This window comes from Camelus bactrianus, chromosome 13 (genome assembly GCF_048773025.1).
Source record: "Camelus bactrianus isolate YW-2024 breed Bactrian camel chromosome 13, ASM4877302v1, whole genome shotgun sequence".
Lineage (NCBI taxonomy): Eukaryota > Metazoa > Chordata > Mammalia > Artiodactyla > Camelidae > Camelus > Camelus bactrianus.
Window position 1 is genome coordinate 20,720,304 of NC_133551.1, and position 26,333 is coordinate 20,746,636.

At 37.0% G+C, this 26,333-nt stretch overlaps 1 protein-coding gene and 1 pseudogene across 4 annotated transcripts; one reads left to right on the forward strand and one right to left on the reverse strand.

The window, feature by feature from the left end:
* Window positions 1–4,266: 4,266 nt before the first annotated feature.
* On the forward strand, window positions 4,267–4,367 carry LOC123619276 (U6 spliceosomal RNA; annotated as a pseudogene).
* A 4,557-nt stretch (window positions 4,368–8,924) lies between these two features.
* Window positions 8,925–22,598, reverse strand: IFI44 (interferon induced protein 44). 4 transcript variants are annotated; one of them, XM_010963354.3, is made up of 8 exons: window positions 22,452–22,598; window positions 21,763–22,199; window positions 17,769–17,805; window positions 16,849–17,044; window positions 16,543–16,692; window positions 13,094–13,265; window positions 11,898–11,998; window positions 8,925–10,178 (listed from the first exon to the last, which is right to left on the reverse strand). In XM_010963354.3, the coding sequence occupies exons 2-8, from the start codon at window positions 22,187–22,189 to the stop codon at window positions 9,987–9,989; spliced, it is 1,275 nt and encodes a 424-aa protein (XP_010961656.1). In that variant the 5' UTR covers window positions 22,190–22,199; window positions 22,452–22,598; the 3' UTR covers window positions 8,925–9,986. The 4 variants fall into 4 exon arrangements, with proteins under 4 accessions (XP_010961656.1, XP_074232267.1, XP_045378904.1 ...); XM_045522947.2 differs by having other exon boundaries at window positions 10,039–10,207; XM_074376166.1 differs by lacking the exon at window positions 21,763–22,199 and having other exon boundaries at window positions 22,452–22,560.
* Window positions 22,599–26,333: the final 3,735 nt, after the last annotated feature.

A 26,333-nucleotide genomic window follows, 5' to 3' on the forward strand; every position in this document is an offset into this window, starting at 1 on the left:
GAAAACAAGGTAAACAGAAATTTAGTAACTGCCCCAAAGTGTGAACAAAGGCACGGAGACAGGACAATGCATAAAACAGTCAGAAAGAGGAAGTCATTCTGTGGCGCTCTTGTTTTAGCATTTGAGATCAAATATGTCCAGATTAGGAAAACTGTCCCAAGAGGTTTGAACATAATACTATGTGGCTGAAAGGAATTCATTGTCAGTCTTTGTGAAGGAAGCATCAGCAGAGAATCAGGACACAGTGTCATGTTTCTATAGCAATGTACTATAGTAACTAATTTGCAAACTCTTGGTTCATTTAGAATAATTCTAATTCAAATATAAATTAAAATTGAAGGAACATGGCACTTTGAAGCATAATGTTTCTTCTGTTCTCCAGGAGTGTAATTTGTCTGCACAAATTAGCTCATGTGTAAGTGAGGTTCAAACTTCATTATCCAAAAGTAATGTAATTGGGGATAACATTTATGAAAAGCAAAAAGCAAAAGGACCATTTTACATGTTCTTTGATCACCATAAACCTTGAGTACTATATATTAAAATTTCTATTCTGTGGGTTGACAAACACACTAAAATAGATTCATTAATGACAGCTTAAAATATAAATATGTATGAGCTTAAAATGTAAATATGTACGAATACTGGGTCTGAGATGATGCCAGGAATAACAAAATGTAACACAGAACACAGCATTTCCAAATACTATCACATATTCAACATCAAAAGAGAATTATCTTTCAGTTAAATATTGCAGACCTTTAGTAAAATTACACTTTTTAAATGTTTTCTGTTGTGATCTTCTTTTTAAGAATTAGAAGCCTGAATTTTCAACCTTCAGCGTCCTCTTCATTTAGTAGAGCATTGACCACAAGGGGGCAGACATCACCAAGCCATTTAATATATTTCTATTTGCTAGTTTAGATTTTGAATCTGAGAAAAATTATGCTCTTGAAGCCAAAGGTTTATTTTCTTTAAAACTGTATATTCAAACAAGCAAAAAAAAAAAAAGAAAAAATCTTATAATTGAATTTTAAGTTTCTTTCATTTTCTGATGAGCTTCCAAGTCCAAGTCTTACCTTTGTTTTCAACTACAAAAAATTAAATTTATAATAGAGAGACTGATAATTATCAGTTTGTTGTTATCTAAGATTGACAATGTCCTTCAGAACCTGGGTTTGTGTTTCCAAGTGCCCACACTAATAATTTAGTTATGTATATAATCTAATTTAATTTTTACAACGTGTCTATGAATAAACTATTCTCACCCTCATCTGTAAGCTGGGGGAATTAAAGATTTTTTAAAAATCACCAATTATGTGGCATAATGGGGATTTAGACCCAGTTCTGTCTAACTCTGTTTATGTATGATATTACTTCTTTTGTTCTGTATGAGATATACAGTACATGTGAAAAAGTACGTAAAATAAATGTATACAACTTAAAGATAATTATAAAGCAAATATCTAAACTTAAAAAGGAAAAATAAATAACTTAAATAAAGCAAATACCCTTCTCACTACCATCCTGACTGAAACAAAGGACATTTTGAGCTCCTGCAGTTGCAACAAGTGAGCTGCTCACTCTTCACAAAGCCCCTCCACCTTGGAAGCTAATCACCATCTTCATTTTTATGGTCATCATTCCATAAAAAAATTTCTTTTTATTTAGAACTTTTGTGAGTTTTATATAAGTCCATTCATAGTGTATAGATTCATTCATGTCCTTGTCCTTTTGGTCAATATCCTATTTGTAGTATTTATCTATACTGTCATATATAGTTATTTTTCTTTAATTTTCATTGCTACATGAAATGAAATGCTCTATGCAATATACCACAATTTATTATCTGTTCTTCTATTTATAGGCATGGGGGTTGTTCCCAATTTGTTACTATTATAAACAATGCTACTCCAAAAATTCTCACACATTTATTTTGATGCACATATAAAAATTGTCCCTAAGATATATAGCTGAGAGTCAAATTGCTAGCTCTGTGCATCTGTCTGCATATTTTCAACTTTATTGGAAACCATCCAGAAGTCTACTGACAGATGAATAAATAAAGAAATGTGGTACATCCATACAATGGAATACTACTCAGCAATAAAAAGAAGGAACTGTTGATACATGCGACAATATGGATGCACCAGGTGGACTATTTTATTCCTTCTTTATCCACTATTACTTGTAATACCATATTATTAGGTATTGATAGATATTGCATGTATAACTTTCCCAAAATGAAATTTGCTTCTTCCTCTGGCCAGTTAGTTTCCATGGGTAATACACCACATTGGGGTGGGGGGATCATTTCATTTTGGAGATTTATTATTTTCATAAATTTTATTTTCACTTACATCTATAAATGAGCCTGTAAATCCTTTATGACACCAAACAGTTATGGTAGAGTTTTAAATGGTGCATAGCACACAACACCTCAGTAATACTACTGTGCCATTTTACCACCTTTTCTAGTAAAAATGCCATTTTCTGTATGCCATATATTTTCCTGCATCTGGGGTAGTCACCAGAGGTTATTGCTCTGTAAATTTTGGGTGCCTTCCAGTCTGGATAAAAAAAAAAAAATACATGGTCAGCCATCAAAAACTAAGTTTTGGCTGATAGGGATTCCTAGGGACACAGTGCTCCCCATAATGAGGGAGGGTTGATCCCAGACCTGCCCAATCTCAACCAGTTTTACTCAGGGCAATGTGATCTTGTTTTTAAGCTGGGCACTCTGGTTATGACGAAGCAGCGATAAAAGACTGCATTCTCAGGGACGGCCTGCCATATTAGGTTGACCTTAGAGTTTCCAGAGCCTAAGCCTCCATTTCACCCAGCACCTGCTTTCTCTCTCCCCCACCCTTTTTCTTTCTCTTTCAATTTCAGGTAGCTTTCAGATAGCTGGAAAGATATTGTCTTTCCAGATGACCTACCAGCAAGACAAGCTTCCTGAGAGAGAACTCCAGTGTCCCTAACTGGGTTGAAATTCCTCTTAGCATGGTGGTGAGCCCCCTGAAAAGCCATCTGCCCTTAACTGAACACACCAAGTCCAACCCCCAGGCTCTCAGTCTCTCTTGTCATGCTGGGGCCAGTTTTAGTTAATTCACCACAAGCATTGTTGCCACGAACTGCTGGGGCTGTGAATGTTATTCACACAGGTAGTGGGCACCTAAAATATTGGTATTCCAGGAGGTGGTCAGTTGAACATGTTGACCCCTCGATGCTGTTCGATTTAATAGGAATAGGCTTTTCATAATCATCCTTTTCAAAGTTTCAGAGGCAAACCCCATCAGTGATATTTGTTCACCATATCAGGCATAATTCACTCTCTTGGACACCATTTTGATTTCCTGAATGCCCTGCTGACTTACTGTCCCTTCCACATGCATATCTGATTTAGTCCAAAGAGAAAAGGAGACTCCAGGACCTACTGGAAATGCCATAGTGGCACCTCTCCCTTCATACTCATGCCCCGTTCAGAGGCAAGCACATCCCGCTCAGTTCAAAGGAAGGCTCTCTCTCTCCAGGTACAACAAAATCAGTATGATACATGTAATCAACAAAATGTGACTCCAATGGAAATTCCAACCAGCTAATATTGAGGTGGTTCATCAAGGGCAATTGACGTCTTTTCGGTAAGTAACTAAGTCAGAGTTCTTAGGTCAGTCTTGCAGTTTGGCTTCAGTGTCATTCTCTTTCCCAGAAGAAAAAAAAAAAAAAAAAGTCCAGGATCTTCTCTCTGAGTTAGCAATTATTTGGCATTATATCTGAGAGAAACAGTTAAGAGTGTTTTTCTCTGGCTCTGAAATACTCTCTCAGGAAAAGAGTGATGCATCATTACACATTGTCTGTGCTTTGTTTCCATCTGCCACAATCCGCCTTTTGCTCGCCATTTGTTCCTTGCTTATTACCAGATTATATTCCCTGGGTGTGTCTCCTTACTGTTTAGCTGATTGGCAGGTAGCTGGAATAATGGCCAAGGCTTCCCCTTCTGTTCACTCCCGGGAAGAAGGGAAGGCAAGTAGTGATGGGACCATCCTACCTGTAGTCAACAGGGCAGCACTTAACAGTCCTAGGTAAGGGAACATGAGGGGAGTCACTATCAAGTCCATTGTTTTCTTACCAGTATGCAAGTCAAATTCAGAGAAACTGAAATTGTTTCCCGAGTTGCAAATCCTCCCTCTGCTGGGAGAAGCTGTTGTAGTCTTGAACACAGCACAGTTGAATCTAGCAAGATAAAACAAATGTTCTTTTGGATGCTTGCTTTAGCAGCACATATACCAAAATTGGAACAAGACAGAGATTAATATGGCCCCTGTGCAAAGACTAATAGGCAAACTGGTGAAGCATTCCATATTAAATAAAATCAAAGGAAAGAAATCTTCAGAGAGTTGTGTGATCGCACCATCACTCATCTTTACCCTTACATCCACATACCAACCCTGCCAAATGATTTTTCTACTTTATGTTTCTACTTTATAGACCCAGTCAAGCCAGCCAGTCCTTGATGATCAATAGATATTTTAATTACCCATCTCAGGTCTTTATCAAACTGCTGCTACATGAGTGATATGGAATTTGGTAAGTCCACATGATGTTAAGTCTCTTAGCTCATTTTTGTACATAGGCAACAGTGAAATGTTTGATTTGATAAAATATAACCTAGGAGACTGAGTTACTTCACATTCTGCTATTCCAAATCTTTAATGTTATCTTCAGCCACTGCTACAGCCAAAGGGTAAACAAAGTCAAAGTCTAACTTGAGTTTGTTCTAGTCAGGACCCAGTTGAAGCCACATGGGGCTATCAGTAAGGGTCCTACATTGTCGACCTGTCATTCCTTGCCCTTGAGGAACCTGACCCAAAGTCATCTTTTGGAAATTATTTTCCCATTCACAATCCATATAGCATATTATCACATAATCAATTTCCATAGCAGAGTATGTCATGGTTTCCACCCAATATTTGAAGCTTAAGTAATAATATCCCCATTTATTTTATGTATCCAAGTAGATAGATCCAAGAAATAGACGAAAGCATAAGCCTTTGTCTTCTAATCCCAGGTTTTATCTGATGATTATTGATATGGCCCATTTTAATTCTTCTACAGAATTTCCACACATTTCCATAATTTACTTCTCCTCACACTAGTATTCTTAACTGTCCACTATAAAGTGTTATTTTATTAGGATGAAAATCATAGGTTCACACTTCACAATAGCAGAAACTAACCATTCTTCTGGTGGGTCTTTCATCTGTCCCAAGGGCAGGGCTGCAACCTGCTCATGGATACAATGTACTTTCCCAGAGTCACATCTGGTTACTCTTCCGTTTCTATGTTATCCGTCATTGGATCTGATCTGTCATCACTAGAATAGCTCTCTGACATTACCTAATAATATAATACATATTTTGGATCTTAGACTTACTTGATGTCTTTCTACAATGGGAGCTATCTCCACCAAAGCCCAGTTTCAGGGCAACAGCGGTCTCTTGGAATGACTACATGTAGCTACTGCCATCAGGTTACTTGCAAATCTAAGTCTCCCAGTGGTCACCAAGTGGAAACAGTTGTAGACTTCTTCCAGGGAATTTAGCCTGCTTATGTCCAGATAGTAAATACTTCCAAAATAATTTATGTAACAGCATCACATCGTCTTGATTTTGCTGCTTGAGCTATAGTGCTTCCTTTAAAATTCTAAGTCTCTTTTGTTCCAGATCCCATTCAAACTCACATTTCTCTTTGGTCACTTGATGTATAAAAGATAATAATACATTGGGTGCAATATATTTACCCTCCAAGATTCAAATAGCCCTAGAACCTACTGAGCCTCATTCTAATTAGTATGGTCTGGCAAATATTATGTACTGTCTCTGGAAAGTCTCCTATACTTCCAGCCCATGTTTTTCACTCAAAATTGACACGAATGAGTTATCACAATTCTCATTTTTCCCTGGCTTTGTTTTCTAATAAATTATCATAATGGTATCATTGTTATGAATCAGCTGACTTTTGATAATGATCAAGTATAAATCTGTCTTATTAGGTTATGACAGTGTACCAGAGAATGTAAGTACTTTTGAGGGAGGATGGAGAATGTATACTGTTGCTCCCATGAGAAAGTAAGTTAAACCTGGCTTTCTTTTGATATGGGAATGGAAAACAAAGCATAAGAAGGAAATTGTATAATTTGTTACTCTCTCTATATAGTGTATTATAATATATATGTATATAATAGATAGACATATACATACATTATTATTGGTCTCAATTCTTCACTCCTTTCTGCAGTCACTAACCCACCATGACCTCATTGTTGCAGGGCTGAATTTTTCAGCCCCTTGGTTTTGGTTTACTCATACGACTTGCTTTGGCCAATGGCAGGTGGGCAGAAGTGATGATGTGCTAGTTGCACATCTAGGCTTTAAGGTACATTGCATGGCTCCCCCACCTTCCTGCAATTCTGCTGCACAAGAGGAACTTCCCCCAGGAGGCTCCTGTCTCAGCAGTTTCAGAATGCACACACCTGGAGTAGAGCAGCCCTGTCAGCCTACCCCAATAGCCACAGCTTAGCCCTTCAGCTGAGCCCAAGCTGGGATAACAAAACTTCAGCCAACCCTCAGATGCAGGGGATAATAAATGATTTCTCTTCAAGGCACTAAATTTTGAAGTAGTTTCTCAGGCAGCAAGAGTTAACCAAACATAAAGTACTAATAGGTCAAATTTCTTGTATCTCTCATTTTAAATGTCCTAATCAAGTGCTTAATTTGAACTTGTGGATTTAAGTTGAAATCTTAGTAAATGTTTGTCATATATTAGGAAATTTAGAATAACTTTAGATTTACTATGATTTTAAGGTCAAGATATTAGATCTGTAAGAATCTTTTAGTACTCAGGAAGGTCTAGTCAAACAACTGAACTGCTAAAATAAGAAATTAAATATATTAAATTTTGAGATGGAGTTTTAAAATTTTGGAAGGTTTGAGTCATTGAATTTTTAAATAAAACCAAAATATATTTAAGTGCCTTTAAAAAGGGATTAGTATTATCTATTAAAGCTAAGCATGTACATACATAGTAATTCTGTCCTAACTATATACACCCAATGGAAATATTTCCCTTTGTTCTCCAAAAGGCACATACTGGAATGCTTATACTAGCACTGTTTGTAATAGTCCCAAACTGAGAACTGCCCAACTGCCCATCAAACAGATGAGAATAAATGATCTTTATCTTTGTGCTATAATATGAATCAAACAAACAAATGCAATATCACATGAAAGAAGTCAGACCCAAAAGAGTAAATAGTGCATAAGACTAGTTATGTAAGGGATAAAAAAGACCACTCTATGCAATTAAAAGTCAGAACAGTGGCTATCCTAGATAACTAGCCTGGGCATAACGAGGACTTACAGGATACTGATGATGTTCTGTTTCTTCTCTGAGTTCGAATTTCATGGGTTTGTAATGTTTGTCAAAATGTATCTCGCTATGTATTATACTTAAGAACCATGCACTTTTTAGGTGCATATGATACTTTAGCTTAAAAAGCTTTTTATTAAAGTTTAAAACCTTTTTTAAAGGTGAGCCAGTTTAAACTAATTAATAAGAATTTTAGCAAACTTTTTCATCTGAATGAGGAACTAGATATGAAACTTCCCAAATCTATAAGGGAACATATTATAGTGCCCCTCCAGCTCAGTTAATCCAATAGTAGTAGCCCTTCAAATAATAAATCATTCTTCCTGAGCAGATATGACCTACAATGTGCTGATCACCTTTCCTTGCTCTTCTAGATAAAGTAATTATTCCTGGGAGGTAGGGGTATGACTTGAGCTAGATCAGTTGAGGTCCTTTTTTGTATTATTTCACAATGAAACTGGGAAATAAAAATCCTGTTTCACTTCAGGTCACAAGACTGAATTAATGTCAGCCTGAAGCTTGGACTCAGAAGATGTAGATTTATCATGATTGCCATCCTGAAAATACAATATGATATTACTCATATGTGGAATCTGAAAAAAAAAAGACAAATGAACAAATAAATAAAACAGAAACAGACTCTCAGACATAGAATATAGACCTGTGACTGCCAGGACAGAGTGGGATGGGAAGGGATAAACTGGGAGTTTGAGATTTGCAGATACTGACTGGTATATATAAAATAGGTAAACAAGTTTATGCTGTATAGTGCAGGGAAGTATATTCAATATTTTGTAGTAGCTCATGGTGAAAAAGAATATGAAAATGAATATATGTATTTTCATGTATGACTGAAGCATTGTGCTGTGCACCGGAAATTGACACAACATTGTAAGCTGACTATACCTCAATAAAAAGAAAAGGATTGCTAGCCTGAGAGAATGACAACAATATACAGAAAGAAGGGATCAAAAGGCTGTGTGTGTGTGTGTGTGTGTGTGTGTGTGTGTGTGTGTGTGTGTGTGTTTAAGGGAGAGAGAAAGAAACAGAATAGTTCTGGAACCCCTGAATTCAACCACTTATGAGGACAATCCAGTCCAATCCCAGCCTTTCCCATGGTATGATTACTTGGCCCATTACTACAGTCTTCTTTTCTACTCACGCAGTTCAGGTTGAGTTTTGTCACTTGTAACTAAAATAGTTGTAACTTACAGAGTAATCATACTACAATCCCTTTCAGTTTTGGTCTTCTGGAACTCACTAACTGCCACATCCTGGAAGAAGTGTTCAGATATTAAAGTAAAAATGGCTTTAGGTTAAAGAATACAACATTAACTGGGACCCAAAGAGAGCAAAATCAAGCACTTTAGAAATAAAATAAGAAGGCAAATTAAAATGACTTGCGTGTAGATCAGAAGATGCTGGCAAATCATATTAAAATAAGCTTTGCCAAAATCACACACACGCACAAACACACACACGCACCCATGTTAGACTCGGGTTTTATAAAAAGAAACTTTAATTTTTCACAGATACAAAACATAAATTCAAAAGGAATTATGATTGTTTTTACAATTAATGACTTTAAATTGTGCTGTTCCTATTTATAGGTGATATGATTTTGTATATGTAACTTCATTCCAGATAAAAATAAAATAGGTTCAGTTTCCACTACTTCTCTCCTTCCTGTGTTTTCTCATGTCTTAATTTTCATTCCTCCATGATGAGATAAAAATATACATATATTAATGTAAAACATTCACTTACTCATTTTCTTTACTCATACACTTAATCATCCTTTCCTCTCATCTCTGAATAAAGAGAAAAAAATATTCTTGATGGACTCTTTAGGGAAAAGCAACTAGCAGGAGGAAAACCCACTGGGCTCCTGGAGGTGTAAGCCAATCCTGGCTTTGAGAGTGCCTGCACCATGAGGAAGAGAAAGAATGGAGAAACCAAGACTGCAGAGTCAGGACAGCAAAGGCAGTAGAATGAGGGTTTCCCAGTAGTTTGCAGTGAGAGAGAACTAGAGATGTTATGATACCCTAATTTGATTTCCCACAAACTAAAATAAGATTTGAGTTTAGACTGAAACGTGTCTGATCTCTGGTTGGAACGGTAAAGCGAGTACTGCGCACACGTTGACAACAGAAAATACATGGAACCCTAAAATCTGAGGCTGTCAACAGGAAGGGCACCCACCACTACCCAGAACTGATCACACTGCGTTCAGAGTGACTCTGACGAGGAGAGGCGTCGAAAAGCCAAGCCAAAAAGGGCAAAGAAGCATCAGGTCCCAGAAAAGGACCAACAGTCAAAGACCATATCGGATCAGGAACAACGGCGAGCCAAGCCCTTTCTGGGTCTCACGCAATGAAGCCCATTTTGACAGAAGAGGGCAAAGATACAGCTTGGAATGTTCAGTGGGAATGGCACGGGTGGGTCATTTCAAAAATTTCATTTTGAAAAGAGACGAAGGGTTAGAGAAGTAGTGCAGATCCTCTAGGAGGGACACAAAACGGAAGTCCCCGCGGAGCTGACACGTTCGCGCTTCTGCGTCACCAAACACATCTGTCTGTTTCTTCAAAGGGCAAATCCTCTAAGAAGTCGTCTGCAGCCCACAGCATGTGTCTCAGCGCAGAGAGGATCAGAACGTCCATGACAGGCTCCAGCTCCCACTCTGAGGTGTAATTTCTAACCACGAAGATGTTAGAAGGAGGAAATCCAAGTTCTCGGTGAACTGCCTCCAGCTGCAACACCGACATTAAAACCCAGAAATCTTAAGACAGTGAAAAATACAGTTTTATGTCAACATGAATCATGAACGCAGTAACAAAACGTAGGAGCTTGGCAGTACTTTCCCTGTTGGAGGACGGGGGGGATAGAGATCTAGCCCCATAAAGTTCTTTTCTTCGAGACCTTGACAAGTCAAGATCTATTATCACTGCTCATTTTCAACTTAGAATACATGTAGTAGATTCAATATGAATTAGAAATAAAAAAACAACTAATAGTTCCATATGAACTGCTTTGAAATTGAAGCATTTTTAATGCCCTTACACTAGAGTCCATAATTTGCCTGTTTCCTTTTAAAGGTTATTCTCAGGATAAGCCATTTTACTAGACTAGTTTAATGTTAATGCTTCATTCATGCTTAGACTAGTTTATTCGTGGAGCCGCACTGCCTGGATTCAAAACAGGGCTCTGTCACTTCTTAGCACTATCAATAAACTGGCAAATGCTTTTACTCTGTCTCCTTTTGTTTCTGTATCTATCAAATGTGGTCGTAACAGTACCTGTCTCACAGGGTTGTCGTAAGTATTGAGTAGGAAAATTTCTCACATACGTAGTGTTCAACAAATATTAGTTATCATTATGTCTTCCCAACTGGTGTTCCCACCTCCAGGTTCCTTTTGACTCCAATCTATTCTGCATGTGGGTGGCAGATTAATTTTTCTGAAGCTCAACTTTGGTCTCGTCAATATTCTTTCCAAAAATTGCTATGATTCCCCATATGCACCTAATGAATTAAATCACCTCATGCAAATGAAACTTTCTCACTTCCTCTCCCCCTCCAAGGATCCAACCCTCCACTAAATTAACGGCTCCATGCTTCCCTCATATGCTGCCTTTTCCTTCACTGATGTATTATTGACTTATGCTGTCCCTAGAGCTTGAAGTTGGTTCCCCCCCCATTTTTGTCCCTTCATATCCTGAAATACTTTCTTCTCCTTGAAAGCCATCTCCCAGTGCCACCTCAGTAATAAAATCTTCCCCCATCCCTGTAATACAATTTTCTCTTCTCTAAATGTTAAATACTTTTCATTTTTAATCATTTCATGATACTTATCATACTCGATCACATCACATTCTTTTGTCAATTTCCTCTTACCCTACTTCCCCAACCTCTCACCTCTATTGATTAAAATTATAAGCTTTTAGTGCAGGGAACTTGTTTTCATCACTGATAAATACTGGTTGAATTGAACCTAATTAAATTAAATTGTAATGAACGGAATTAACCTAATTAAATTAAATTGTAATGAACGGAATTATCTGTATCAGCATAATGATGAACATATATTTAATTTTTAAAACTTGGGAAATGAGTCTGAATTATCCCAAGCAATGGTTTTAACTCTTCTTTTTTTAACATTTTTTATTGAGTTATAGTCATTTTACAATGTTGTGTCAAATTCCAGTGTAGAGCACAACTTTTCAGTTATACATGAACATACGTATATTCATTGTCACATTTTTTTTTTGCTGTGAGCTACCACAAGATCTTGTATATATTTCCCTGTGCTATACAGTACAATCTTGTTTATTTATTCTACATTTTGAAATCCCAGTGGTTTTAATTCTTCTTAAACTCAGGAGATGTTTATTTTATGTTCATACACAGTAATATCATGTGAACATAGTGACGTACCCCAGAAAATGTGTTTATAAATGGCATCGCCCATTACCTTGAGTTTCACAGGCAGACAGCTGTATATGTCCATAAGGTCACCTTTCATAATCATATCCAAGGTATCCACATGAGTGAGCAAAACCACATGTACCACACCTATGCCAGATAGATTTTTTTAACGTTTTTTCATTACATTTTTATGATGTATTTATCAGTCTAGACAACCTCAGGATTTCTCAGTTAATCAGCTAGCTCTCAGCTATGCAATAGGTTATCTATGGAGCAACTTCAGAGATTTGGGAAGGTTCCCTACTCCCTGACAGTAAATCCCCCTTAACTACTCACTGGTGCCTGGAATTCCTCTGACACAGGAAATTCCTTCATTGCCTTCCATGGTAAAAGAGGACGCTTCAAGTGAACCACCTCTTGGAAGAGGGAAGTCAAATTTATGCTACAATTTTACTTAATGATTTCATATCCTGTCCAAACAGCTGTGTTTTTATGGAGACGAAAGAAAAGATCAAAAGGACTCTAACAAACAAGAAGGGAGAGAAGAGGCCTCAGGAAGGAGATGGAATTTATCGAGGCATCACAAATACAGTGCTCCCATGTCGCAGTGTTAACAAGCACCTCCCGGCACACCACCCTTGCAAGCGTTTAAATTTCAGCGAGCCGGTCGGTAATCCCTCCCTGCTTCTAACTTAACCAAAGCGTGACAAACCGGCTCATTCCCAAACACCATGTGGATAACGAAGCCAAGAAAAGCCAGTGTGAGGCCCCCCGGTTCCCAATCCTATTTACCTTCGCCAAAGTCTTTATGCGACCTCTTCTACCCAAAGTCTTACTTTCCTGCCTCTTTTTCTTACTGAAATGTTCTTTCCCACTTTCTAATCCTTTAAGACTCAAGGGGAAATGTAAGAATCTTGATAAAAAATGCATGCCAGGATGCCGTGGTAGCAGGTAGTGAGGACTGTATTAAGTTCTTCATCTGTATTAATTTGTTTCATCCTTACAATAAATCTCTGAGGTACATGCTGTTATGATGCTAATTTTATAAGAAATTGAGGCTCAGAGAGTTTGAGTCACTTGCACAAAGTCACACAGCTAGTGAGTGCTCCGTTTGATTGAATAACATTAAGATGCCAGGGAATAGTCACAAATGCAATTTCCTAAGTTCTTCGTCCTGTCCCAAAGCCACCAACAATACAGTCAAGTCAATTGCCCTTAGCACTTAAGTGGAATGAGACTCACCACACTTTATCAACTCCCTTTGAATTCTTTTGATCTTTGACACCATTTCCTTAGAGAGATGTTCAACAGAGTTGGCATCGAACACGAATGCCACACAGTGGATTCTGTCCTTCAGCAACGGGGAGCCTATATAGTTATCATGGCCTGGTGTGATTGGTTTCGTGCAATCAAACTGTAAGGTAAACGTCAAGCAACATGTTAATTCGATGAATATTTATGAGTGCGCACATATGAGCACAGACCCTGTGCAGGTGACTGAAACGGTGAACAAAACAGGCAGGTCTCTAACATTAAGGGGATAGCAATCTGGTGGAGAAGACAGTCGTTATGCATGTAGCTAGCTGTCCCTTCACGTAGTCAGGTAAAGCTCCTGTAAGGAAGGGGCATATACTCTGAAAGCTGAAAAATAGGAGTTCATCTGATACAGGGAATAAGGAAATAGCAGAAAGTATTCTAGATAAAAGAAGCAAGGTTAGCAAAGATGGAGGTGAGAGCATCCGGAAGGAAATCTGGTTATCATCAGGCAGAATGCAAAGGGCGAAAGTGGTTCTCAGTAGGATGCACTTACTCTTTTTTTTTTTTTTTTTAATTGAAGTCTAGTCAGTTTACAATGTTGCGTCAGTTTCTGGTGTACAGCAGAGTGCATCAGTCATACATGAACATACATATGTTCGTTTTCATACTCTTTTCCACCATAGGCTACTACAAGATATTGAATATAGTTCCTTGTGCTATACCCTTAACTAGCAATCCTGCTGGGAACCTGTCCCACTGAAGCACTAGCAAAAAATACAAAATGGTGTATGGACAAGGCTATTAACTTCAGCACTACTTGCAGTGGCAAAAGTTCAATTTATCCATAACATATAGTATGCTATCATTTCTCTAAGAAAATGAAGCGCATATCTTGCCTTTCCTATATAAACTGTACCACTAAGTAATCAAGTGGGCAATAAGGGGAAGTTTCTCTTTCATATGTGAAATGAAGAAGGAATGATAGAAACAGAATATTGCTGCTTTTACACTCTAATAAATAAATCGACCTAGGCATTGAACGTTAATGAATACTTACATTAGAAAAATGAGAAAACCCAAAGTTGTGTGGCTCTTCATGAAAGAACACGACACCATCTAGGAAGCAAAAGCTGAATCTGAAGGTGACTCTAGGTTCAACTACCAATTTTTAGGGTACACAGAAAACAGAGGACCGTGGAAAACCACATCGAGTGATGACAACAGCAAAGCTCAGACTGTGGGGAAGTCTACAGGCCAAACAACCAGATTTCTGAAAGAAACGAATTTCAAGGAAAAATACCAGATGACACAGAGGCAGAACATGCAAATTAAAAGAAGCTGGATAGATTTCTGGGTTCTCTATTCTGTTGTATTTGATCCATGTGTCTGTTTTTGTGCTAATATCACCTTGTTTTGATTACTGTAGCTCTGTAATGTTGTTTGAAGCCCAGGAGGGTTATTCCTCCAGCTGTATATGTATGACTGACGCATTATGCTGTACACCCCAAATTGGCACAACATTGTAAACTGACTATACTTCAATAAAGGAATGGAAAAAAATAAAATAAATTTTTTAAAAGTTACCACCAAAAAAAGAGGCTGAATATATTTATTTACTAATAAATAGATCTATTTATTAATGTTATAAAATATTATTTTATAATGTTTCAAACAGACTGTTAAAAAAAAAGATGCATGATACCTAAAAGACAATTAGAAAGGGGTGATATTTAATAAATTAAGAGCAGCTATTAATTTTAAATGTGATAAGCATATTATGGTTACATTTAATAAAAGACGTATATGCCCCTGTGTGTGTGTGTGTATATATATATATATATTTAAATGCATATTCATTTATGGATGAAATGTTATGACTTCTTAGATTTTCTTCCAAATAATACAAGACAGGAGAAAGTGGGTAGTCATAGATGAAACTATCAAAATTTGTCAAAGCTATGTAAATACAAATTGATTAAATAGTTTTGTGTGCTTTTGCATAGATTTAACATGCTCTATAGTAAATGTTTCTTTTAAAGAATATTTTAAAATAAGCTTAATTACCTCTGCAAGATAACTTTATACTAAAGAATAGAAAAATAAAACATGCTCTGTTTCTAAATAAAAACACTGGATATGTAAAGATGTATATCAACTTTTGATACAAAATTTTAATGTAATTTCCATCAAAGGACTAACAAATCAAACACAAACACAAGCAATCAAATAAAACACAAACAAGCTCATTTGAAAACGTGTATGTGTGAAATGGTCAAGAAAAAAAAATGTGAGAAATGAATAACGGATATGACTTGTCCAGTGGGTTATCAGGACATAATTGATTGCTATGGTAATAAAAACATTAAACAACATAGTAATGCAAACAATATCATAAAGGAGTTAATAAATACATTAATAGAATGAGTTATAGAATATAAAAATAAATCCCATACTTAGAAGGAAAAAGATGCAAAAGGCATTCAATGAAAGATATTGGCACATGGACTATTTATTAGGAACAAGGTAAATTAACAATTAATTTAAGATCTAAATGTTTATAAAAAGGAATAGCAAAGTTAAAAAAAAAAAAGGCAGACTAATCTGCCTTCTCTGAAATCTCTTCCTTCCTCTGACAGTGCTTAGCATGAACATCTTAAGACATAAAGATGAAAGACACATATCCTAGTCAGCTTGGGCTGTTATAATGCATTACCCTATTCGGTGATTTAAACAACAAACTTTTATTTATCACAGTTCTAGAAGCTAGGAAGTTCAAGATCAGGGTGCTGGTAGATTTTGTGTATGGTGAGAGCCTTAGTCCTGGTTTGTAGATAGCACCTTCTTGTTGTGTCCTCATAGAGCTGAGAGAGAGGTCAGCTCTCTTGTGTCTTTTCTTACAAGGGCACTGATTGCATTCACGAGGGCTTCACCATCATGACCTAATCACCTCCCGCAGGCTCTACCTCCAAATATCACCTTGTGCACTGGGACTTCAACATCTGAATATGGAGGGGTGGGTGAGATTTCATCATAGCACCCCAGGCTGAGGGTCTCAGAACAGAAAGCCAGAAGGATCCTTGAAAATTGATAACCTGTCACACTGGCCCAAAGCTGCCTATCTTCAGACTTTCTGTTACATAAGAAAAATTACCCATGTGAGTAAATAAACATAGTTGGATTTCTGTTTCACAGAGCCAAAAGCAATTGAATGTATAACAACATTCAGAGTTGCTATGACAGCTATGACAGAAGAATCCTTCAGGTGTTTTAATTCTCTGTAAAATAAAATATCAAAAAGCAACAAAGGATTTTGAACAAGTGTAATTTAAAAAAAAATCAATGTCAATGCACTAGAGTCTGATATTGTTGAGAGTGGGCAAAAATAAACATTTTAAATATCAATTATACTTTCTCAATGAGTAACTAAATCATACCTTGTATCTGTCAGCAATGTGGCCTTTTAAGATGTAGGGTATGTCACCCATGCAGAGCCCTTCTTCTGTCTCACTCAGCCCCAGTGAGTCACACAGAATAAATGGCAAGGTGTCAGCATTCTTTCCATCGTTTATAAAATATGTTCTGTACTGTATAGGGGAAAAAAAAACTTGAAGAGTTCATTTTTTTAAAAACTGTAAATTGAAATAGAGTTTATCTGTAATGAAGTTGATCAGCAAAAGCCTTTTCAAATCTAAGTGACTTGAGCAAAGACGCAAAGGCTGAGTGACCTAGAATGGACTCACCTTATCAGAGGTCCCACATGTATAAGAACCCACCAAAGCCTGGTTTGTTACATGGCCTCGGAAAATAGACTTTACTGAGTTGAGAAAGCTGGACTTGCCAGCTCCAATTGGACCCAGAAGCAGAATTCGTGTTTGGTGAACCAGGTCTCCATATGGTTTGTAAGTTCTTATGGCAGACAACAACTTCTCCTTGAGCCTGTTTAGACAAGACAATTTTAAAAGTTGATTAAGGATAGGTCACAAGGCCTTACCATAAACTTTCCTAGAATTCAGTTTCTTTTCTTATAGGTTATTATTTATTTTTGATTAGCAACTCATATAAAAAGACATGAAACTATCCTATCTTCAAATCCTATTGTAAAAGAAGTAAAAGCAAACATAACACTTTTAACTAAAGCAAATCAGACATGAAACTTTTCAGATTTAAGCAACCAGGTCATATACACCCCTGAATAAATATCAACTATGTTAAACATGAAGATAAGTTATCAGCAATAAACTTCAAAAACCACAACATAATATGTGACTTCTGAAGTATATGAAAGTAGACAATTTCTAGCATGTTCTTGGAGTTCATGATGGGTGTTCCCTACCTGCCAACCACCCCTTCCCTAAAGTAGCTGGAACTGGAACTGGAACTGTAAGAATTCTAAGTAAAAAATGCAGACAGATGTATTCAGCCAAATAATCATTTCGCTTCAACTACATAAAAACATTAGAAATATCTTCCATCTACTCAGTGTTCTTTTTGTTTTAACACTGCTATTACCAAATATTTTGTGATTATAGATACAGTTTGTTCTGGGTGATCCACAAGTTTTCTATGATAATTTGTACTACCAATTTTCTTGACAGAACCTGTAACAGAATAAGCCTATGATAATGAACAGAATAATAGAACATTAAAAACATTGACTTACTCTATGACCCCTTCCATCCTCCTTTTGTCCAATAAATCTAGAGAAATAATCAAAGAACAATGACGATTACAAGCTGTTGAATGATGGACACTGAATGAATGTCAATGAATTCACTAAGGAAAAAATGAAGAAATAGCCTTTCGGTAGGAATAGTGCAGGATAGTGAAAAGCAAATGTAGAAAGTTATGGGAAATCTTCTTAACATCATCACATTTGAAGAGTCTAGAGCTAGAGTCAAGGTGGGCACTGAAAGACTATAGTGTCAGCAGATTTTTCCCCCCCAAATTACCTAGCAGTAGTGTGTGACTCACTCCAACATGGGAGATGAGGGTGGGGTCCTCTGTAAATCACAGAAGCAAGGTCTAGAAACATGGACAGACTAGGGAAAGACAGGAAATACTCTAAAATATTTTCTCCTCCATAATCCAACAGATCTGAAAGGGATAATGTGCAAAGACACACAAACAAACAAAAAAAATTCACAGGCACTAATTTTCTCCAAAATCTACTATTAATAATTGGGCCTCCTGGAACTTCCAATCCAATTGATATTCTTCTTGCTGCTTTCAAGAGAATGTAGAACTTCTGCCTAGCCAATCAAAGAGCAGTGAGCGGTTCAGGGGTGGGCTTAGGTCTTCATTTGAACCAATGAGACTCAGGCCCAGAATTCTTTTCTTTCTTGAAAAGAGACACTCTTTTATGATGCATTTAAAACTGAAAGGATTAGGTGTAGTAATGCTGGTAATTCTCTAAACAAAAGAATAATAACTGTGTGTAACATTTACAAATATAGCTATATGTATGATTACAAAGAAAGCCTCTTTAAATGACCAAAAGTAGAAACAGTCAAGACTACGTTCAATGACTACAATAAAACTAGAAAAGAAGTGTAAACAAAGGGAAAGGCAACCCCTTAAATAGCTTTAACACCCAAAAGGAAATTAAAAAATCACAATTGTAAATATATAGAAAATAACAATAATACAAATACTTAATATAAACCTTGTGATAAAAGTACATTTCATGAAAAACAATAAAGAAGGAAATAGAAAATCGAAACAGAAAAGAATAAAAGGGAACAAACCTTAGAAATATCAGAATATAACAGAAATACAAATCCATAAATCAAAGAAAGGATAAATTAACATAGTAATTAATTAATTAAAAATGTGAAATAAATAAATTGCTAACTAGTCTAATGAAAGAAAGCCAAATTCATGAAAGGTCACACCATAGCTCACATACCAGAATGGTTACATATTGTAAAACTAGTAATAAAAAATGTGGGGAAAGATTCGGAGTGGCAGGAAGTCTCGTACACTGCTTGTGGTAGTGGAAATGGGTATGACAGTGTTGGAAAACTTTGTCAGTATCCACTGAAGCTGAACATACACATACTCAATGACTCAGAAATTTCATACTTATATATTCTTCAAAAAATATGAATATACATGAACCAAAAGACATGCACAAGAATATTTATAGCAATATTATTTGTGATAGCCCCAAACTGGAAGACCCAAATGTTCATCAAAAGTGATTTGATTTTTGATTTTTTTTAATATGATAGAATCATTGCAATGGAATAATATATGAAAATGAAAAGGAAAAAATACTACTACAGGTAGTACTATGGCTGAATCACTAAGGAGGTAGAAATTGAAACAACTGTCTGTGATACATTCGCTCGCTTTATCAGGTAACACTCTCAGGGGAAAAAATGTGACTGGGCTCCATTTTCTTATAAATATGCTAATAATCTTATCTCCTGGTAAATAGACTAACGATATTTGCTACAAGGAAAGTGCTTATCTCTTGAATGTCCTTGACAGGAGGTCCCTAGCTAAGTATTATTTATAGTAAATAAATCTAGATTATCTGTGTTTATGGGCCATCAATTTTTGAAATGTCACATAAGCTAATTGTGTCAGTCTGCTCAGGCTGCTGTGCAGATAAACAGCAGAAATTTACTTCCCACAGTTCTGGAGGCGAAGTCCCACACCAAGATCAAGGTGTGGGCAAGGTGGGTTTCCTTCTGAGGCCTCTTCTCTTGGCTTGCAGGTGGCCACCATCTTGCTGTCTGCTCACAAGGCCTCTTCTTCTGGATTCGAGGAGAGGGAAAAAGTTCCCTGGTGTCCCTTCTTATATGGAAATGTATCCTATCCCTATCAGATTACAGCGCCACTATTATGACCTCACTTAACCTTAATTACTTCTTTTGGGGCCCCATCTCCATGTATAGTCACATTGGGTGTTAGGACTTTAACATATGAATTTGGGGGAGACACAATCCGGTCCATAGCACCAGCATGTAAATGTTCCATAACCTAACCACTCTGATATCTAAGGCGGCCCACAAACTTAATTTTGAATCCCTGCATGTTGTTCTTAGCCAGAAAGCATGTCAAATATGGAAAGGAAGAACCTAGGAGCCACGCAGAATATCCTAGTACTTTTTCTGCCTTCTCTGAGATTTTTGATTGGCTTTATTCTTGAAATTATTAGTAAAACTTGATCCTGGGTACGACATTTGATTAGTAGAGCTCTGGTTTTACAATCCAGTCCCCTGTATTAGCCCAATCTTTCATACACGGTATTGAAGGAAAGAAGTCAGACAGAAAAGAGCATATACTTTGCTGTGGTTCCATCCATATAAAATTCAAAAATAATAAGTATTAATTAATGTTAATATGAGCCAGAAAGATGGTTACCTTTGGTTAGTAATAACTGAGAAGAGTCTTAAAGGAGTCTTCTGAAATGATGGTAATAATCTATTTCTTCATCCAGGCAGTGGTTATGTGAGTGTATCCAATTTATAAAAGTTTGTCATTTGATACACTGATCAATTATGCATTTCCTTTAATGTATTATACTTCAATAAACAGTTTACTTAACTGGTTGAGGATGGTCAACACCATGACATATCCAAGTAAATTTACCAGACTTCAACAATAAGAAGTTTTTAGTTGTTTGGGACAGTGAGGAAGAAAGATTAAATCACTCAAGGAGAAACAGTTAAAAATACTACAAATAAATACGCCTAACCTGAGTTTTTCGACAATTGTAATGTTTCCAACAGTGCTGTTGAAATATTACAATATTCCCCCAAATAAAGTGTGCTCCATGAAATATGTATTCTGATAGTCGTTTATGTATAAAAAACACAATTAGTTTGGAACATGCAAATGCTCAAGGAATACTATTCCCAGGAGCCCTGCTTTTAAATGGATAGTTATAAGAAACTATTTCACAGAAGAAATATAAATGGCCAATACACAGAGACCTGTTAGTGATCAGGGATACACAAATAAAATGAGAAACCATCTTTTGACCATGAAGTTGGTAAATATTCTAAATATTAATAATAGTAAAGATTGGCAAGGATACAGGGAAAGAGGTATTTCTGTAACAGCCCTGGGGATAACAAAGACCACTGAAGCTTTGTTGTCTAATGAAATGCAAAAGCACATAATTCTTAAAACAGCGATTCCACCACTGGGAAGTTACCAAAAAGAAGTAATTTTGTGCACAGATATATGCATGCATGTATCACAGAAGCATGGATTATAAAAGCAAATATAGGAAACAATTGAAATGTCCTTTAATAGAAAAATAAGGAAATTAATTTTGGCCTTTTGACATAATGGATAGAATGGGAAACTGCAGTAGAAAGGGTCCAGTGCTAATCAAGAGAAGTTCAAACTCTGATTTCTTTCTGAGAATCTCACAATCTTCAAGTTGCTGCTTTCTCTCTCTCTTCCTTCCACCTTACCTCCTAATCTCCCACCCCTTCCCCAACAAACTCCAGAAAACCCTATATGCTACTTTCAACTGTAGTTGTGTCATAGAAAACAGATTGTGGCCAGATTTCAGTCTGGGCTGGCTGGAGATGAGGACAAGTGAAAAAGTCACTGTTTCTTACGGGGATGAGCCAGCTAGAACCATCCACACATAAAGACAAAAACTCTGTGTAGGATGATCTGGGTAAACCTACCTTCACATCGAAAAACTTCACATTCCTGGAAGGAAATATATCCAGATAGTCCAAGTTTTTCCTTTGTTTCTGGGCTAATATACATCCTTTTTCTCTCTAGATTTACATAAAATTCAAAATTATCTTGAAACACCATAGGTAGCTGGAATGGTCCTATTTTGCATTCTGAAATTTCAGTCTCTTGAAAAACAAAAAGGGTGATGAAAACATATTCCTCTTTGTCATTGTTCTGCGCATACACCCCAACAATGTAATCTCCAGCGTAAATCACTGTTATAGTAGGTCCTTGATTAGAGCATCTCTCAAGCAAACCTTTACTGGAGAACCCATGGACACTGGCCTTATAGAGAAGGCTAAACTGCTTTTCTCCAAAATAATTTTGCAGCACTTTTTCTTGCATCCACGTTAAACAAGTTGTCACTGCCATACTTCTCAATCTAGCGGAAAAGCAAACACACTTTCCATTAAATATTGAAAAACAGATTACATGTACCGTCACAAAGCTTGCATTTATGCCCCTTATTTACCTCTCAATTATACATGAAATGAGTAAACAGAGGGTGAATAGATAGCAAGAAAAATCATTAGCTAGTTTTTCATTCTAAGTGATTACTTTCTGATTTAAAAAAAGGAAGAAAAACCATTATTTGCAAGTGGCTGGGAAGAGGGGAAAGTAGCAAGTCATTTACCTGTTTGTAGAATCTCTACAAAGGCTGAAGCTGAGAGTAGCTGCTCCGTCTGGACAGCGAGGCAGGCACAAAGTGAAAGCTGAAAATTTCTCAGCAATGAGGCTTCCAAGACTCAGGGAAGAGGAAACTGAAACTCAGTGTGACCCAGCCCAGCTGGCTCTGTGCCAGCTTCCCTCCAGTGAGCAAGCAAAAACTGCTCCAGCTAATTTTAGATAGTCAAGTCCCGTAAAAATAAGACGGCGAGAATCAAGGAATGGAAGTCCGAAGGAATCAAACTGATAGAAGAAATTTTCCTGTATTGAGCTATAGGGAAGTTATTCTGGCTTATACATGAGTTAACTGGAATTTTATGCTAACTGAAACAGCCTGTTTGCGGCCTATCAAACATGCATTGTACATCTGCTTTAATTATTAAAGAAAAGAGCACACTGACCAGAATTAAAGAATGTTCATGTTAAAAATAAAGATTAAACGCCTCCATTCCTGGGGCACCAATGCTGGTCCTCCCTAGAGGATAAGGCTCCCTTTCCAGGGCCAAGGCCGAGCTGACTCGCTCTGTACATGCTGATCTGTGTTTTTGTGTTTTTTTATGTTTTTTGAGACCTTGAAGAAATGTTTTCCTGACTTACTTAATGTTCTGTGTTCTGACAAGATACAAAACTGTGCTGGAATCCATGCTTCTCCAGAGCAGTGCCTCAGAGTCATGTGGGACGTGGGTTTCCGCGCTAGTCCTCAGTTTGGCTCAAATAAAACTCTTTTCTATTCTTATTATTGATTATTGATTATTTTTGTTGACCAAAGCTTAGAGCTCACTACTGTCTTTAAGTGACTTTTAAAAAAAAATTTTAAGAAAAATTCAGTTTCTGTGTATGTACAGTAAAAGTACAGTCCATTCTAATCCAGAATGTGTCTCAGATTCATTCACTGCTCTTGATCTCGGCTATCGGTAAGTCCTAAACCAACGTATGTCCTTATGGAGATTGTTGACATAGTCTCCTAGTTGGTTCCTCTGCTTTTCTGCTTTCCTCTCTCCAATTCGTTCTCTTCAACACAGCCAGAATCAACTTGATTTGTAAAACGTTTACTAAATCACATCAATTTCACACAAAAACACATTTCTCTGACTTTATGTTGCTGGGAGCAAGGAGCACAAACTTGTGACCTACAGGCTGAACACAACCTGCAGACTTGTAGGGCCAACACGATTCCTTTTCTTCTTTCTTTTTCTTTCTTTCTTTCTTTTCCTTTCTTTCTTTTCCTTTCTTTCTTTCTCTCTTTCTCTCTTTCTTTCTTTCTTTCGTGCTTTCTTTCTTTCTTTCTTTCTTTCTTTCTTTCTTTCTTTCTTTCTTTCTTTCTTTCTTCCTTCCTTCCTTCCTTCCTTCCTTTCTTCCTTCTTTCTTCTTTCTTTCTTTCTTTTCTTCATTTCTTCCTTTCTACCTTTCTTTCTTTCCTTCTTTCTTTCTTCCTTTCTTTCTCTTTCTTTCTTCATTTCTTTCTTTCTTTCTTTCTTCTTTCTTTTTCTTTCTTTTCTTCATTTCTTCCTTTCTACCTTTCTTTCTTCTTTCTTTCCTTCTTTCTTTTTTCTTCCTTTCTTTCTTCTTTCTTCCTTTCTTTCTTCTTTCTTCCTTTCTTTCTCTTTCTTTCTTTCTTCCTTTCTTTTCTTCCTTTCTTCCTTTCTACCTTTCTTTCTTTCTTTTTTTTTTCTTTCCATCTTTCTTTTATTTTTTCAGTGGGGAGTGTGGGGATTTTAAATTTGAATGCTTTTATATCATTCCAGTTCCCAATTATCCTAACAAATCCCCTATTCTTGGTTCTGCAAATTTAAATTAGCTGCCTGGACCAGAACGGAATTCAAGTTTTTGACGCTATTAAAAAACAAAAGCAATATCGAATAAAAATATTTTAAGCAGTTTTAGGTATTATTTACTTAGTTAAAAAAGTGCCAGAACTTATTACATGCTTATTATTTGCCAACCTGTTTCCATGTATCTCATTTATTCATTTCAATAACCTTATGAGAAAGATACTAATATTTCCTCCAGTTTTCAGATCAATAAACAAAATACTGGAATTAAATAATTTGCTAAACTTCATTCTGCTACTGAATTTAAGGCCAAGATTTGAGCTATAATCTAAGTGAAAATAGCATGATAATGGTTTCATAAGTACATACATTTACCCAAACTGGTCTAATTATATACTTTCAATAATTTAATGATCTCAGTTATACCTCATTATAGTTATTTTTAAAAGTCAAAAATTTCCAAACAGTATATTACCTTGGTTTTCCCTGTTTTGTAAGAAAGTTTGTAGTACCATTAAACTGCCTGGCCACAGTTTAAGGGCAATGACATACATAAATATACTTAGATAATGCATTTCATTAATATGAAAATAAAAGTAAAAAAATAACATCTAAGAGATCACTGATCTTCCACTGAATTGATGCTCTTTTCAAAAGTCATTAATTGTCTGCTTACTCTAATGTCTCTAGCTGTGCAAGGTAAGCTTCCTATTTGTGTTGTGAACTAAGAGTCTTTCCTTCATTCTTTCCTCCAGAAAATATTTACCACATACCTACTATGTGCCCCCACTGTTCTGAAGCCTAAGGATGCAGTAGACAAGACAGATGAAGTTCCTTCCCCCGTAAAGCTACATTCTTCCCTGGAAGGCAGACAATCAACACAAGCGCCATCCAGAGAAAAGCACTGTGAGGAGAACAAATGAGAATAAGAAGAAAAGGAATGACGTGAGAAGGTGTCTGCCCTGTACACCACGTGACCAGGGAAGGTCTGAGGAGATGACCTTGAAAAATAAGACCTGAATGAAGGGGCCAGAGTGCCATGGACATGTCTAAGGGAAGGGCACTGTAGGCAGAGAAGGGCAAGCACAGACAAACCTGGATGGCAGTAAAGCCAGTATGGCTGGAGTCAGGTAGATATGGAAGAGAAGGAAGTCAGTGACCACTCTGGTAAGAGAACGAGCATAGGGCACCTCGGAGGCTATTGCAGTAGCAGGTGAAAGATCAAGGTCACATAGACTGGTGGCAGTGGGGGAAGCAACGCAAAGTGGTCAGAATCTGGATGCCTTTAAGGATTAAAAAAAAAAACGAAACAAGGGAACTTGTTGTTGGACTGGACATGGGGAGTAGGGAGTAGGAATGAAGGATAAAGGAGCATTTAGTCGACCCCAAGGATTTTGGCTTGAGCACTGAGTAGATGGTGGAAGCATTGACTGAGATGAATATACTAGAAGACTTCTTGAGGGGAAACCACGTAGTCTGTCTTCCACTGAAATCTAGAATTGCATATGTAGTATAGGGAGTTGGGCGTATGAGATCAGAGACCAGGAAAGTGGTCAAGGTTAGACTTTGAATTTGAGAATCATCAGCGTATAGATATATTTAAAGCTAAGAGTGAGTTTAAATGAATAAGGGCAGCCCTATGGACCGAGACCTGCCCCTCTCCCCAACATCTACAGGTCATAATGATTAGAAGGGTCTATCCAAGAAAAGTAAAGAAAATCTAGAAGAGTAAGTTATCCCAGGACCCACGTGAAGGAGAAAGTGATCAGCTGCATCAAATGGTGGAGCTCTTTCCTTCAAAGCCTCTTCCACTTATACATCAAGAAAGACTCACTCTCTTCCTGAGGAGCTGGGAGCTTGAGGGATGGTCTTGTCTCACTGTGGGGAGAGGGCATTTGGGTAGTGGTGACTATCTCCAGCTAGGGAAATCCTGGGCAGTGCTAGACATGAGAATGTGACTCGACTGTGAAAAAGAGAGTGAAGCTGCAGAGAAGCTGTCTCCACAGAGCTGAGCGACACGCTGTGGTCCAATCTAGCAACTGGGAGGGAGGTGTCCTGCCCTGGCCACCGTGAATGGA